The sequence below is a fragment of the Fukomys damarensis genome, unplaced genomic scaffold, assembly GCF_012274545.1.
Source record: "Fukomys damarensis isolate Sample0158 unplaced genomic scaffold, DMR_v1.0_HiC HiC_scaffold_37, whole genome shotgun sequence".
Lineage (NCBI taxonomy): Eukaryota > Metazoa > Chordata > Mammalia > Rodentia > Bathyergidae > Fukomys > Fukomys damarensis.
In genome coordinates this window covers 41,605,887-41,621,665 of record NW_022900949.1, presented here as the reverse complement: position 1 = coordinate 41,621,665, position 15,779 = coordinate 41,605,887, and the positions used below count along the sequence as shown (strand labels likewise).

At 56.8% G+C, this 15,779-nt stretch overlaps 1 protein-coding gene across 1 annotated transcript in view; it reads right to left on the bottom strand.

The window, feature by feature from the left end:
• The window catches only part of Bsn (bassoon presynaptic cytomatrix protein), a gene marked incomplete at its 5' end in the record, with an annotated part of 89,189 nt that overhangs the window by 8,542 nt on the left and 64,868 nt on the right, over positions 1-15,779 (bottom strand). Inside the window, 4 exons of the mRNA XM_010615655.1 lie at positions 102-928; positions 1,229-3,308; positions 5,278-11,916; positions 12,318-12,785. Of these exons, the coding sequence (XP_010613957.1) occupies positions 102-928; positions 1,229-3,308; positions 5,278-11,916; positions 12,318-12,785 (10,014 nt within the window). The remainder of the gene's footprint in view (positions 1-101; positions 929-1,228; positions 3,309-5,277; positions 11,917-12,317; positions 12,786-15,779) is intronic.

The following is a 15,779-nucleotide window of genomic DNA, read 5'->3' as shown; positions in this document are numbered from 1 at the left end:
AGCTGAGATCTTGCCCACCAATCCTGCCCACACCCAACCTGGATCCAAAGAGATAGCCAAGCTTCAGCTGTAGCATCCGCCCTGGGTGAGACCCTGCTTACCGGGCCCACTGGCTGGGGACCTGGGGCTGTTGTAGAGCCTGGATGGGGCTTCCCTGCTGGCTGGCCGGCAGCAGAGGCTGGGCCCCGGGCAGTTGGCTGGCTCTGCTGCTGTGGCCGGGCCTGTGATGAGGCCTGCTGGGGAGGCTGCTGCCCAAGACCTGGCTGCTGTTGCTGCTGCTGCGGTGGCGGTGGCGATGGCTGCTGCTGCATTTGTGGCTGACGCAATGATGCCCCTGAGGGCATCTGTCTGGATGGTGGTGGCTGTGACTGCGGCGGCCCTGGAGCTGCCTGCCGACTTTGCGGCTGTGGTGGTGCCTGGGGTTCTGGCTTTGGCTGTAGTGAAGCAGGCCCAGAGTGGGCCTGCCGGGAGCCCTTCTTGCTGTCAGAGGCATGGTGGTGTGCTGCTGGAGCACGAGACGGCTGGGGGTAATCAGTTGGGCCAGGGTACCCAGGCTGACCCTTTTTCAGCATGGCTGGGGTGGGACTGGGCTGAGGGTGGGGCCGGGTCTCATGGCGACCCAGGTCCCGAGCATGTGATTTGGCAGTGCGCCGTCCTGGCTCCTCACCAGCATGGCGGCCTGCATGCCGCCCGTGCTCACTGTGGTGCCGGTGTTCCTTGGCTGGGCCATGGCGGCCTGGACCACCCTCATCATGAGGCCACAGGCCCTCCTCAGGAGGTTCATCGTAGTCATGGTAGCTGTGCCTGGCAGGGCCTCGCTTCTGGGAGGAGGAGGAGACTGCGTGGCCCCCATGGTGCCTCAACCGGTCAGAGCGGGCATCCCGGGGCTTATCAAACCAGTCGGTCTCCTCCTGGCCTAGGTGATACGCTTCAGGGACCAAAAACAGAACACCATCAACCCCTGGGCTGGCCGCAGGGGGAGGCCTAGCTGAAGCCATGCAAAGAGACCAGAGTGGGCACCACAGCCACAAGCAGATCACTAGGTCCCAACCCACCCTCCCTCAACCAGCCACCAGGGCACATGTGGAACAAGCAAGGACAGCCTGCAGCAGGCCAATGGATGAGATGTCAGGCTGACCCTTCTGGGACATGTGGGGCCTGGGGCCTACAGGTAGGCAGGCCCACCAGATGCTGAGCATCTGCAGAAATCACCCCCAGCTGCCATTACCTTCACTGTCAGAAACCACGCAGTGGGAATCATCCAGGATGTAGCCCTCCTCACGCTTATACGAGTGGGCCCGTGGTCCATCCTTGACATGCTCCTGGACATCAGGCATGGAGTGGCTGGAGCAGAACTGTGGGCAGGTATCCCCGGGAGGCAGTGTGCCCCCAGCAGGGCGGGGCCGCCCCAAGGGGCTGACAGGGCTCTCCTCCTCAGAGGCCTGGCTTCGCATGGGGGGCCGTGCCCTGCCGTGGGCCATGCTCAGGGATGACGGCTTGGGGCCTGCTTTCTGAAGTCGGTCCACAGCCTCCCTTTCCCGTTCATACCCCTTGCCTCGGCCACTGAAATCATGGCTGGACAGCTTTTCCCCACTGTATGCAGATGCTACCCGAGACCAGCTGCTCCCCCCATACATGCGGTCATCTTCCTCTGTTACATCCCGGCTTGACACCCCGTAGTATCTCTGCTGCTCATACACATTCTTCTTGAGCCCATAGGTGATTTCATCCTGAAACTTCCTGCTTCGAGAGGCCAGGCTGCTACTGACAGCAGGTGAGGGATAAGAGGCCAGGTCTGACTCCACATCCTTGGCCTCTTCAATAGGTGAGAACTTGGAGATTTTTTGCTCTATCCCTTGTTTCCGGTGTTTGCTTCGTTTTGAGGATATGGCAGCTGGGGCTAGACTCTTGGAGGGATGCTTGGGCCCCACGGGCCCTGGACCATATTTTTCTACTCGAGCCCCATGCCTGTAGTCGCTGTCACTGTAGTAGTGGGTGCTGGCAGGTCGTCCATTGCTCTCCATGCTTCTGTGGTGATGACCAGCCTTCCCACGGAAGTCATATGAGTCCTCCTCAGATTCCTCCTCTCCTCTGGCATAGCAGCAGGGCAGTGTGGCTCCCTCAAGGACACCTGGTTCTCCAGGTTCCTTCCCAGGACGCCCACTGATGCCTGGTCCCAAGGGCTCTAGCCGCTGGCTATCAGGGACAGTGGGGGTGCTATCCTTGGTCAGCTCACTGATGTCGTCGATCATCACATAGTTCCGAGGAACATTCTGCTCCAGACTGGTGTAGTGTGAGTCAGAAGTGTAGGTGGGCACTGGGCTCTGGCTCACACTGCCACGGTCACTGGCTCGGGGCAGTTCAGGGGCCTTACCCTGCTCATAGCTGCTGCTCACTGCCGGTCCACTGTAGCTGCTTTCAGAAGGGGCTGAAGACATGGCCACCACAGGGCTAGGAATCACCTCATAGTTAGTGGGCACCTTTTGCTCCAAGTCAGCTAATGATGTTTGACGTGGCTTCTGGTGAGGTGCACGGCTGTCAGCTGGGACAGGCAAAAGGGTACTCTGTGTGGTCGGCATGGGTGTTTGGGCTGCATAGTGGCCTGAGGGGCAGAAAGCCTGCTGGTTTGGCAGGCTAGGCTCAGCTGAGTAACTGGTGCTGGGAGGAAAGGCAGGTGCTGGGTATGTGTTGGGGCCAGGGTAAGTGGGTGCCTGGTGGGCTGGGAGTTCATTCTGAGCTGGCCCAATATTGCCTGCAGTATACTGTGGGGCTGGAGGCAGGAATCGGGACTGCTGGAAGGCAGTGGGGGCTGCGGGGGTGGCTGGTGCAACAGCTGTGGCTGGGAAGCCTGCATACTGGCCGGAGGGAGTGGTGCAGCCCTGCAGCCGCAGCTGGTTGAGCTCGCTATCTGACAGGTAATCTCGGTGTACGCCAAGGCCACGCAAGGGTGAGCATTCACGGTCACCTCGGTCTTTGGCCAGAGACTCTTTGCGCTGCGTGATGCCCAGCTCTAGATACTTGAGCTTGGCGTCAATTTCCTTCTCCTCCTCGTCCAGCTCCTCCTGCTTCTTGCGAAGCTTGGTGGACTCATGCTCCACCAGGCGCAGGTCCCGGTCCAGCTCCCGAAGCAGGCTGGCCTTGGTGGCAGGGATGGTGGTGGGCCCCACTAGCCCTCGCTGCAGCAGGCTGGCTGCATACAGCTGTGGGGGGGCCTGGCCAGCCAGGGGAAGGTGACCCTCCTCTGGAGGGGGGCTGGGCAGTGTCCGCTTCACCTTGCGGGCCAGGCCGTTGGGTGGCAGCGCCGACACCTGAGACAGAGGGAAGGGTGGGCAGCACTGAGACCCAAGGTGTGGGTGACTGGACAGGGCATAGGGTAAAAGAACCCAGGAATTCTGCACTGTTGGTTCCCTGATTTATCAAGTAGCCTCAAGGCCTGACCCTGCCCACCCACCAGTTTTGGTTCATAGTCCTTCTCCTTCCCAGAGCTCTGGGCAGTGGGCAGGTGAGAGGGGCAGGTTGCTCTGTGCCTTGGTTTCCATACATGGCAGCTTTGAGAACCCCTAGAATTCTCCAGTGGGAGTGGGACTTCCATGGGAGGTGAAGATACAGGGCTGGCTCTGGGTTTGGAACTTAGGAGCCAGGGGCTGGGAATTGGTGGGAATGGAAGGCATAAACAGAAGCACTGTGGTGTGGTTCCGGGGCCCACTAGCTCCTTAAACTCCTTAGAGGATCATGGGAAAGAGTACATGCTAGTATTGCAGGCTGAGTCCCTTTCTGCTCCCTGCCCCACTCCTCTCTAGAGGGGCTTACTGTTCAGCTACCCGTCCACTCTCCTCCTCTAGTGGCCCTGGACTAACCTCTGTTAAACCCCTCCCTCAACCTGCTGTTCTCTAGAACCATCAGCAAGCCTCATTTCAGAAGCTTGATTTCCTGCTCAAGGTTCCCTAGAGGTTCCCTCCCCAGCACCCTCCTTATATGGCACATCTGCTGCCTGAAGGCCCACACTGTTAGAAAGGTCCTCCCACCACCCACCAGCTCCTACTCTCCCAGTTGGATCACCCAAATTGGATAACAACAAGATTTTTACTTTTGACCTTGGCAAGTAACTTTTACCATGCTATAAACCGGTAGTGTGCTTCCAAGTCTCAGAACAAATGCAGGCCTTAGTAGAATAAATTCAGCTTTTTAAATTACTCACTCTGTTGTCTGTCTTTTCTTATTTTGGCCATACATCATGGAGGGCTATCACAGCCTGGATTCACATGTAAGGTGTGGGACCTATGTTCCTGCCTCTCTGCCCGGTCCTCTCTGCCAGTCCCGACTCCTGATGCCATCCCCACTGTCTACACACGTAAGGCTCTTCATCTCCACAAACCCCATCCTTGGCTCTACTTTTTTCCTCTCTGTGTTAAAACCAGAAAATGGGTAAATATATCTCTCAATGCCTTTGGCTTCTCCTTCTCTCCCCAGGGTCTCTTCCTTTAACCCACTAGGCCACATCATGCCCCCCACCCCGAAACTCTAAGATACCCATCTCATCCTGTCTTATCTGCCTAAAACTTCCAGAGGCTTCTAGGACCTCTGGGAAAAGCCAAGGACTCAAAATGCTTGGCACGGGGCCCTCACAACCCCATCCTCCCTATCACTACAGCGCATGACTAGGCTACTTCTTAAAGTCCAGTATGTCATTGGCCACATGCAGAGAACCTCTATCAAGGAGAGTAGATATGTGTGTGAACAATTACTGGGGCCAGGAAACAGTGAGGCAGATAACACACTGAAGGCCTCAGATGGGCTGTGGGTTCTAGGATGGGGGCTGGGCTTTGCTGTGGAGCAATGGGAGCATGGCTGGGGCTGATGAGTAGGGAGCAGCCCTACCAGAGTCATGCTCTTCATTTCTCAGGAAATAAAATCCAAGAACAAATGAAGTATGGAATGAAAGGTGCCTACATGGGAGGTAGGAACTGAAGAGCCCTGAGGGAGAGGCAGCAAGGCTAAATTGTACTGATAATGAGAGGCTAGGAGAAGGGAGGTTTCTTGTGAGGTGTCTATATGGATGGTGGGGAGCCCATGTATGTGTGTCTTTGCCTGGGCTGTCCTTGTCAGGCTGTGGGCTGTCAGATGTGCATTGAGGAGGTCTTTTGCTCTACTTCTTCCCTTAAGCCTCTGGAATCAAAGGTAATTCCATTCCCACCCGAGAAGAAACCCTTCCCTCTGGGGGCCCTTAGGCTAGACAGAGACCCCTGTCCCACCCTGCACCAGCCCCTGTTCCCATACCTGGCTACCCAGTCCCCCCTGGTGCTGGTAGAGGGAGAATCTCTCTTTGGCAGACTCCTCGGCGGTGGGGCTCAGGGGCTTAGGGTCAGACAAGGACCGTTGCAGGGTCTTCATGGGCCGAGGCAGCGTCTGCTGGCGGAGCATGCTGTCAGTTGTGAAGTGCTTCTGTGGACTCACATGAACTTTGTTCAGCCTCTCACTGGAAGCAAAGGAGGTGTCCAGGAGCCGATGTGGGGACAGGGGTGAGACTGGTGAGTAGAGGACCTGGGGGGACTTAGGAGGCTGGCGGCTCACAAGCTGCGAGAGGGACTCCGGGGGTAGGTGGGCCTGGTACCCAATCTCCAGAGGATCTGGCTTCTTTTTTTCAAATCTGCCCAGTGGCCCTGGGGTGATAATCTGAATACCAGGCAGGTAGGGACTGATGGCAGTTGGGCCTACAAGTTGTGGCCCAGCCATACCCTGGGCCTGCCCATCTGGTTCCGTCTGGCAGGCCAGACTCTCCCCGTGCCCAGTCTTCTCTGGTGCTGATATGTACCTGATGATCTCCACCTTGGGGTCAGTGGCAGCTGTGATGTGGATGGCTGGAGAGACCCTGGGCAGCTGGTCAGGCTCTGTCTGCACAGAGCAGTCACTGATTGTTTGGATGCCCACACTGCTCATGGCCCTAGCAGTGGTGGTGGCAGTGGATGATGAGGCAGTGGCATCATGCTTGCTGTCAGAGCCCGAGTCTGAGTGCCGGGAAAGACGAGACCTGCGCCGGCGCACTGGCTGCTCCCACTCAGCATTGTCCTCGTCATCAGTCTGCACACTGCAGTCAGTGCTCCGCCGTGTCCTGCGTCGCCGAGTCAGGAGGTACCTACCCTCGCCGTCTTCATCATCTGTCTGTACGCTGCTGTCTGCAATTCTCTTGATCACATAGGGCTCAGGTGCCGACTCTGGCTCACAGACATCCCTCAGGCGGGGCATGGAGTGCCGCTTCTTGATGCCACTGCGGCCTGCCTCCCACGGCTCCTCAGTCTGTAGTGACAGGTCAGAGGCAGAACTAGGGAGGCCCCGGTGAAGCACAGGCTCACGGGGCTGCCCAGGACCCTCAGGTCCTGCCACAGCAAGGAAAGTGGTGTGGGTCAAGGGTGGCCAGTACTGGCCATTCTGGGCCAGCTCAGGGGCAGCTGGGGGAGGCCCTCGGCTAGGGGCCTCACAGGCTGCTGGGAAGGGGGCCTTCTGCCGCTGCTTCTGTTCCTCTAGCTGCTGCTGTAGCTGCTGCTGTAGCTGCTGGATCTGCTCTAGCTGCAGACGCTGCTGTGCCAGCTGCTCCCGCTGCAGAGCAAACTGAGCCTGGCGCTCCTCCTGCTGTTGCTGCAGCACATGGTGCTTGATGGTCTGCAGCTCCTGCAATTCCCGCTGCACCAACAGCTGCTCTTCCTCCCGGTGCCTCTGCAATTCCACCCTCTCCCGCTCTAGCTCTTCTTGCAGCCTTAGCTGTCGAAGCTTCTCCAGCTCTACCCTCTCTCTCTCCAGTTGTAGCAGCTGCTCCTGTTGCTTCCGCTGCCGCTCTTCCTGAGATGCATTCTCCTTCTCAAGGCCAGGCCGGCCAAGGGCCACACTCCCACCTCCAGCAGCAGCATCTCCTGGTGGCTTCTGGCCAGGTGGTGGGGCAGGGGCTGCCACAGACTCCTTGACAGCTGCTGGGGCAGCTGTGGAATGAGGTTCTTCTCGGGCAGCCCCTGCTTGTAGCTCTGGCCTGGGTTGGCCACCCACCCCTGGGGCCTTGGCAGCAGGTTTCCCCAGATAAACTGGGCCCTCAGAAGGGGGGACACTTGAAGAAATGGGGAATCTACTTGGTGCAGGATATCGGTATAGCCCTGCAGGCCCAAGAGGTACCCGGGGGGCAATCATGGGTACTCGTGTGAGGCTGGTGAGTGGCACAGCTGTGGCTACACCAGACACATAAGGCCTGTACATGCCACCACGCACCATAGGCCGCAGTACTGAGGCGGGCTGGGTGGTGATGGGCAGGGTTGCAGCAATTGGAGTGTTGATAGTTGAATAGATCATACCATCAGCTGCGCGTACAGTGGCTGTGGATGGCAGCAGCTGCCTGACTACTGTTCCTTGGCCTGCTGCAGGGCCATACTGGGCCAGGTTCCTGGGACCTGGATGGCCCTCTGGGAAAGTGGGGTTACCAAGGAGGCCAGGTCTGAGTGGAGCCAGACCCTGTGGTGCACTGAGCCCAGGCTCATGCTGAGGCTGGTACTGTACAAGGTCAGGGCCAGTGCTACCACTTCCATGCCGCCCACCGTACTGGTCCATGGAGTTAAGTGCAGCACACATGCGACTGATCTCACGGGCTGTGGTGGCGCTGTACTGGGCAAGGCTGGCCTCTTGGAAGCCAACTGCATCTCCCCGTGGCCCATACCTATGGTCTGAGTAGATGTTTGACACTGAGCTGTAGCGCCGCATGGGAAGTGGATGAGTCAAATGGTCTGTTGGATGGCGCAGGTCCGTGAATGAGCCATACTGCAAGCCCTGCCCTATGTAGCGTCCATCTGCAAAGCCCAGGCTATAGGAGTGCTTCAAGGAGCTGAGGTCCATGGCTGAGTCTCGTCCAGAGCCCTGGAAGAGCTGCCCAAGCCTTTGGGCATGGTAGTTGAGGCCAGCCTCAGCCAAATTGGTGTCAGACATGGAAGAGTACAGCCTGCCAGGGAGGCCTTGTGGGTAGGGTCTCTGTTCTTCATGGAGTCCAGGTCCCATTACCCTTTGTGCCTGGTAGGTAGGGGGCTCAGAGAGCTCAGGGTCCCGAGGACTGTAGAAGGGGCCACTGCTTTGGCCAGGCAGGGAAGTATCTGCCACACTCTTCTCAGGTGCATTCGGGGCAGGATGAAAGGTACCAGTGCAGCTACTGCCAAAGGGGAACTTGTAGACCATGTCACAGCATGCCAGCTGGCTCTCAGGCCTCATCCCAGTGAGGTCCAGGGCACTTGCTGGCTCCTCTGGGAGCAGTGTGGTCACAGTACCTGCTGTGCCTTCTCCCATCTGCACCACCACAGTGTGTGGCTTTCTGGCACCTAGGACAGCATGTGACCGCAGCTCTGAAGGAATGGCTCGGTGGGGTTCAGCACTAGGTTCTGACACTGGGCCTGACTTGAGGCTGACACTCTGGGTGGCTCCCATCTGAGTGATTAACACATCCCTTCTGGCCAGAGGTGCTACCTGGTTGGGCAGATTATACCTGGCAAACTTGGCCTCCCTGGGCCTTCCCCGGGACCCACTTTTGTATGGGGCTGTCTGGACAGCCTGTTCTACTTGCTTGACCTGGGCCAGGCACACAGGACTACCTGAACCCTGGCCAAAGTCAAGTCGGCTCTGGAAGGGGTCTCCATACACCATAGGCTGCTTCTGCTGAGCCATGAGCACAGAGGACGCCATGGTAATGCTTACAGTAGTGGCTGTGCCCAGGAAGGCATGAGTCTGCTCCTGGGCATTAAGGTTGATGACCAAAGGCTGCACAGCAGTTGACTGCCGTCCTGGGATGGGATCCAGGGCAAGGCCATACTTCCTTGCTTCCATGGCAAGAGAGGTCAGGTCCATGCCCTGGTCAGTTAGGATGACAGGCGTGGGCTTGACAGCTGTGCGGAGGTCTACTACTGCACTGCCAGGGGGCCTGGGCCCTGGCTCAACTCTAGATGTTCCAGGGACAGAGGAGATCCGACATAAAGAGATGTTTTCAGCAGGGAGGGTACCCCAGCTGTACAGTGCCAGGGGCCCTTCTACACCAGCACTGGGTGCTCGTGGAAAGCCAGGTGGGCCAGGTGTCTCTGAGGACAGCTGCGACACACTTGGAGGTGTTGTCTGGCTATAGCTGTGGGTAGTGGGCTGGCTGTCAGTGGGTGAGCACAGTGGGGAGGTGGAGGCACTGGCATGTACCATCCTGGTCTGGCTGGAGGCATCTGACGCCAGTGTGATGACCACAAAAGGAGCCTCCTGAGAAGTCTGTTGCCACACCAGGCAAGGTGTGCTGGGTCTGTGTGGTGTTTGTGTGCCCTGGGCTACCATAGAGGTACAGGTGGGGGTACCAGGGCTCCGAGGCATTTCTAAGGAAGAGAGTGGCCTTGGCGTCTGTGTAGAGAACTCTGCTGTGGCTCTTGGACCCAGCTTGCCTGGAGAGAATGTGGGGCTTTCTGAGGGGGAGGATGGGGAGAGAGGCGGGCTAGAGCCTGCCAAGTAGGAATATCCCCAGGAAGCATGGGGAGGACCAGCCTCGCCATCAGTCCTGCTCAGGGGTTTCTCTCTGGCAGCCCAACTGCCCGCAGCAGAGCCACTAGAGGCTTCAGGGAGCTCATCAGTTTGGGACCCATAGTTTGCAGTGGTTGGGCTCTGTCCATAACTATAGGCTGTGGAAGATGGTGAAGGAGTACGCTCGGAGCCAGCTGGGGAGGTTGGAGCTATATACCCTCGTGGCAGGCTGGCTGGACAAGGAGCTACAGCTGTGGTGGCTGGGGTCCCAGGGCCCTGGGAAACGGATGTGCCTACCTCTTTGGAGGCTGAGCTAGGGGAGGAAGGGCTGCTGTGTAGCTTAAGGGAGTCCTGGGGCTCCTTTGCAAAATGCTGAGTGACATGGACATCAGGAATAACTCGGCCCCCACTGCTATCTGAGGAGGTGGAAGTGGTGAAAGACACAGGGGCAGCGAGCTGGGTGGGACTAGTGCCAGGGGTAAGTGGGCCACCATTTTGCTTCATTGGGTCCATGTATGCACTGTCAGCATTCAGAAACTGCCTCTCCTTCTTCTTGTCCTCAGGAAAGGCCAGATCCTGGGAGGAGGCCTGCCGCATACGGGCTATACTCTGTGATGTCTGAAGGATCTCTTCATATACAGCTGTTCCCAGGCTGGCTGCTGTGCCTTCTGGGGCAGGCTGTGCTGCCCTGCCATAGTCACGATCTGGGGCATCTCGGTATTCAAAGGTCCCCTGACCCCGGGGGCCTATGGGCTGAGAGGGACCACCAGGGGACCCATGGGCCCCCACCACCTGGCTCTGCTGCCTCTGGAGTAGCTCAGCTTTTCTCATCATCTCCTCATAGGCCTCCTCTGCACTCTTGAGGGGTCGTCCAGAGCTGGGAGTGGTGGAGCTGCCCGAGGGCATCTCAGTGGGGGAGTAGAGAGACATAAAAGTGGGCAGGTTGTACTCACTACCTGACTTGTACAGCCGGCTAGGACCACCATCCAAGGCCTCAGCCTCTGAGTCAAGGGAGGGTGAAGGTGAGTATTCAGAACATGAGGAGCGGTGGAGCTCCTCCATCTCAGCTGCCTGCCTCAGCTCCTCTGTGGGGGATGCATCCTCGATGGGTGACAGGTTACTGGGTGGTGTCTTGGAACGCTCACGGCGCCGCTGGGCTCTCAGCTCTTCCTTGTCACGCCGGGTCTTGCGGGCAGTGCTGCGGATGCGTTGCTGCTCCACTTCACGCATCTTCTCCTGTTCACGAAGCAGCTCTTCTTCTTCCCTCAACTCTTCCTCTTCTGAGGAGTCCTCAATGGTGGGCAACAGGGGCCCATGGGAGCGGTGTCGAGCCTTGCGCTGCTGCTTTGCTTCTTCCAGCCGTTGCCTGCGGCTAGGGCTGCTGTCACTGTCTTCCTCTAATGAGGACAGAGAGGTGGGAGAGGTACCAGAGGTATAGCTGGGTGTGGAGGCAGGCAGTGTGGAGGAGTGCTCTCCACGGGAGCGGTCCTCAGGTGAGCCTGTCAGGCTCTCCATCTCCAGCTCAGGCTCCCGGTCTAGACTGGCATCAGGGCCTTGGCCCAGATCTAGTTCATGGCTATAGCTGCCCGAACTGTTGAGCTCAATTGTCTTGAAGCGGCGCAGCCCACCCTGCAGAGCCCCACCACTGTCAGTGGATTCTGTAGGCCCTTCCTCCGAAAGTAGTTCCTCATATCCTGTGGTGGCATTGTGGGGCAGGCGCCTCTTGGGCAGTGCTGCTGGCTCTTGGCTAGACTCAGGTCTGGGCCTGGTGCTGTACTTGGCCAGGCCACAGCCTGAGACAGCAGTGTCATCCTCCTCCAGGTTGTCCTCCTCAGCACTCATCTCCAGAATCTGTCGTCGCATAAACTCCTCATCTGTCAGCTCTGCGGCCCGCAGTGGGGGCTGGGGTGGAAGTGGGGACAGGCCACCCTCACTGCTGTCTTCCACATAGTCATGCCTCAGCTGGCTGCCAAAGTCATCTGAGGATTCAGCTGTGTCCCGCTGCTCCCGCTGGTGCCCCCACTCCAGAGAGTCTTCATCTTCCTCCAGGATATCTTCCAGCTCCTCATCAGAGTCGAAAGCCTCAGGCATGATGGACAAGGAGTGAGGCCTCCTCTTCTGCTCCTCACCAGTGCCACTGCAGGGTGGTTTGCTCTGCTCTGCACTGGAGGCCGCAGGCTGGGCCTCCAGCAAAGGCCGCACACCGCTCCCCACCTTGTGGAGCTCTGAGGGGCTGGGTGGACGTGGCCCTGTCACTCCTGCACTGTCCAGTTGCTCTACCTCCTGCTGCACAACACCAGTGATCTCACTCTGGGAGCTGGAGACACCATCAGAGGAATAGCCTGTGTCACTGAGGCTCTGTGGACTCCGAGACAGGTCCTGAGAGTAAGGCTTGCCCACTGGCTCCTGCAGCAGAGTGAGAAGCAGACATTAATTTGCAGTTGCTGTGTCAATTTCAGGGCCCTCAGGAAAGGCTCCTCTACCTCCAAGGGCTTAGAGCCTACCTCTCCCACTGGTCTTAAATAACTTACAGGTCTTATGGCTAGCCCCAAGCAGCCCTAGATTCTCAAAGAGAAACTTTCCTAGATCAAAAAGTGTCCAAACCCAGCAGGGCACCCCAAAAAGTACCAGGTGTGGGACTAGTCTCCACCTCAGGCTCTCCAGGCCTACCCAAGCTTCATCTGTCTTTCATTCTGGGGCATCTCTGCTCTCTGTGACCTACATCCTTAGATCCCTAGGAACGCAAGGCCTTTCCTAGCCTACACCATCTTGAAAGCCAGGGTCCCTGAGAAGCCAGTGGGACTGACCTCTGCATCCCCGCTCTTGGAGGCTTCTGGAACAGCCTTGACAACAGGGCTGGCACGTTCAATCCTCCTCACCCCGCTCTTTACTTTAGGAGTCCCAGGAGGAAGGGTTGTCTCTGGAGGTGGTTTCGGTATAGGCTCAGCTTTAGCAGGTATTCCTGTCTTCTTTTCATGGGCACTGCTTGGGATCTTGCTGGATTCAGGAGCCTTAAAGGGCTTGGCCTGAGGGCTGGCCTTGTTGGGGAAGGGGGTGGGCTTAGGGGGAAGGGGGCTGGCCTTGGTAGGCAGGGGACTCGATGGCTGGCCCAGCCCCTGTGGCCCTTTCTGCTTCAGAGGGGCTGATCCAGCTGCATGGTGAGGAGCCCCTATAGGAGGCTGCTGTGAGGTGGGCAGTGGCAGGGGGGTCTGTTCTCCCAGGCTGCCCTCCAGCAGCCTCTTAGTTTGGCAGTTCAGACAGAGCCACTCTGTTTTCTGTAAGGAAACAAGAGGGAGGTTGATGAAAATCAATGACAGTGAAATTCTCAAAGAATATTTCTATGACTATTTTGGTACCCTTAGTGAGGAGAAAGTTTTTTCAAAGCATGACACCAAAAGCATAAAGGATAGATGTATTGCTCCAAATGATAAGCTTCCCCCCATGCTTAAGATGAACATATACAAAGAGCAAACGACAAGCCAAAAAGAAGGATCCTTTTCTAAACCAATACGGAACTTTTCTCTGGACCAGAAAAGGAAAACTGTGGGCAAGGGGAAGCCACAGAAGTACAAGGGGGAAGTTGAGGTCCAAACTTCCACACCCCACACCCCTCAAATGCTGGTGTGGAGTCAAGCACTTGGAAGCCCTGCAGAATAGGAGTGGCAGCCAAACATGAAGACACTGCCCTTCCCCTGCTTTCTAGTTCTCAAGTCTGACACCCATGCCATCCTTCCCCAAATAAGGATTGTGCTGGGCAAGGGCACACGCCTGGGGCCTGGAGAGACTGTCTGGGAGAGGCCCTGTTTGGGGTGAGGGCTGAGCAATCAATCCTCCCTGCTCATATTCCCAACCCAAGTCATATTGTTTAATGTCAGCAAAGAGCTTTGGGCAGAGGGCTCCTCTGCTCTTAGGGCTCTGGACTGTTCCTTCCAGGGTAGGGTTGGCATCAATTTTTAACTATCAGCCCCCATCTTCAGGGTAAGCCACTGTTTCAGGCCCAGAGCTGAGGGCTGAAGATACAACCTTGACCAAGACAGAGAGGGACCAGGATGCAGCATCCTTGGGGCCTGCAGTCCCAAGCATGTCTTTACAAGTATGACATAGGTACCAAGTGGTAAAGCTCTCAGAACACAAGAAGCCACAACTAAGTCCCCTAATTTGAGAGAGTTGCACAGGGGTGGGTTTGGGCATCTGTGATCCCTGAGAGAGTAATTCCTAAAGTAGGTCCGAGGCTGATTAGGGCACAGAATCTTCCTCCAGGGTCAGAATTTGAGGATTTCCCCTGGCCAGTTGGGGAATAGGGTTATAATACAGCCCAAAGCAAGGCCCCCGATACCTATGTCTGTTTTTACCCCTTGGGTACAGAAGCTTAGAGCTCCTTCCTTCCTGTTACTGCTTACTGCAGGTGCCTAGACACTCAGGCTTCCACCAGCAGGTCTGCCAGCACGATAGACCATTATGAGAACTGCAGGTTCACAGAGCCAGTGCATAAGGAAAGGGGTGTTTCCCGGCCCTGACCACTCAGGCAGGCCAACAGCCTTGGGGAACTCACCTCACATGGTGTCTCTGGGTCCAAGTCATATCCTAACCCATGTGGAAGAGCCTTTGAAGCTCTTGAGCCCCAGGGTGGCTGTCTTCACCCTGGCCACCGTGGCAGATCCCATGTCAACAATTCTGCTCTACATTTCATCCCTAATCTAGGCCTCAGTGGAGGTCAGGCTGGGTGTGGAATTGGGCTTCAATGTATGTTGAGGGATCAGCCTGGCCAACAGGCTTGTTACTCAGAATACAGGCTGCTTCCTGAGACTGAAGCACCTGCTCCTCTTAGAGACCCCAGCCCATGCACAAGTCCCGGATAGAAGGATGGAGTACTAGGAGACCCTTCAGAAAGCTTTCACTTATTCAGCTTGCTCCTTGAAGGGTCCAGCCCTACCTCCACTCCAACTTCTTTTCACTTTTTCTGATGCTCCAATGTCCCCCACACAAACCCATGTGAGGCAGTAAGTACTGGCCACAGGCTGAGTCTTAGGCTTTCTTGGCCTGGCAGGGTCCATCCCTGAGGTGCCTGCAGAGAGTGTTGCACAGAGTGAGACACAGCTCTGAGATGGACATGGCATGGGTGAGCAGAGTCTGATTCTGAAATTCCAGCCCACATGCCCCAGCATCACGGGGAGACACAATGGAAACCCCTCTTCGTCCCAAAGGACTGTGAATGGCAAAAAGATCTTAGGCAGAAGCCAAGAGAGACTTCTGGGAATTCACAGAAAGCTCCTTCCTTAACCCCAGAGTTGGCATAATGGGGTTAGGTTCTAGGCCAAACAGGGAGCCCAAACAATGCTGCCCTGACTACCTTGGCACATATCCATCCTAGGTAATTGGGACCCTGCATATATCCATCCTAGGTTAGTTGGATTATCTGCCCTGGCTTACCCTTCTTGCTGGGCAAATCCTAACACAACCTCTGCCCTGCAGACTCCACCCCAGAAGCAACAGCCTAGAGGTGGTGAACCCTTTAGCGCTTTCAGTGATAACAAATAGCCTGCTGTGGCACATGTGCCATAGGTTCACCACCACTGGTCTAAATGAAGCAAGGGCACCTTGGGAGTATGGTCTGACAGAGCAGGCAGATCCAGTGCCAAGGGCTTGGACTAGCCCCTGCAGAGGCCTGCTTACCTGAGCCCCCAGGTGTCCCTTAGCAGAGCATGTCACTTGTGGTCACACACTCCCTGAGGCCTTTGTTCCTTCATAGATTTGTTCCATGGTGGCAGCCAAGTTGCAGAAAGCCTGGGTGGTTGGCTCTCTTGCTCCTGGCTCTGCTGTAGCAAGCAGTGAGAAAGGGAGGGTGGCAGGAGGAGGCATATGAAGTAAGAGCTAAAAATAGACACTGACCTGTCTCCTAGGCCCTTCCCCAGCCTTTGAAAGTGGGACAAAAGGTAAGAGGTATTGGGGAAGGTAGGGGCAGAGCCAGGGGAGCTGGCCTGGCCCAGCTCCCAGGTGGGAGGCAGAGCAGGATAAATCTCCATGCCTGGAGGCTAGAACAGAGTTGCTGGGTCCCAATGCCTTTATTCACTCTACTCTCATCTTCTATCCAAAATGCCCCTTGTTCTTCTACTCAATTCTTTATTCATTCATTCCTTCCATCACTGCAGCATTTATTCCCTTCCTCATTCATTCAGTCACTTATACATTCTTCTATACTCTCCTTCACTGAGCTCCAGCCAGCCTCAGCTGCCTGCAACCCCTTGGTTTGCTCCCTTTCGCAAGTGGAC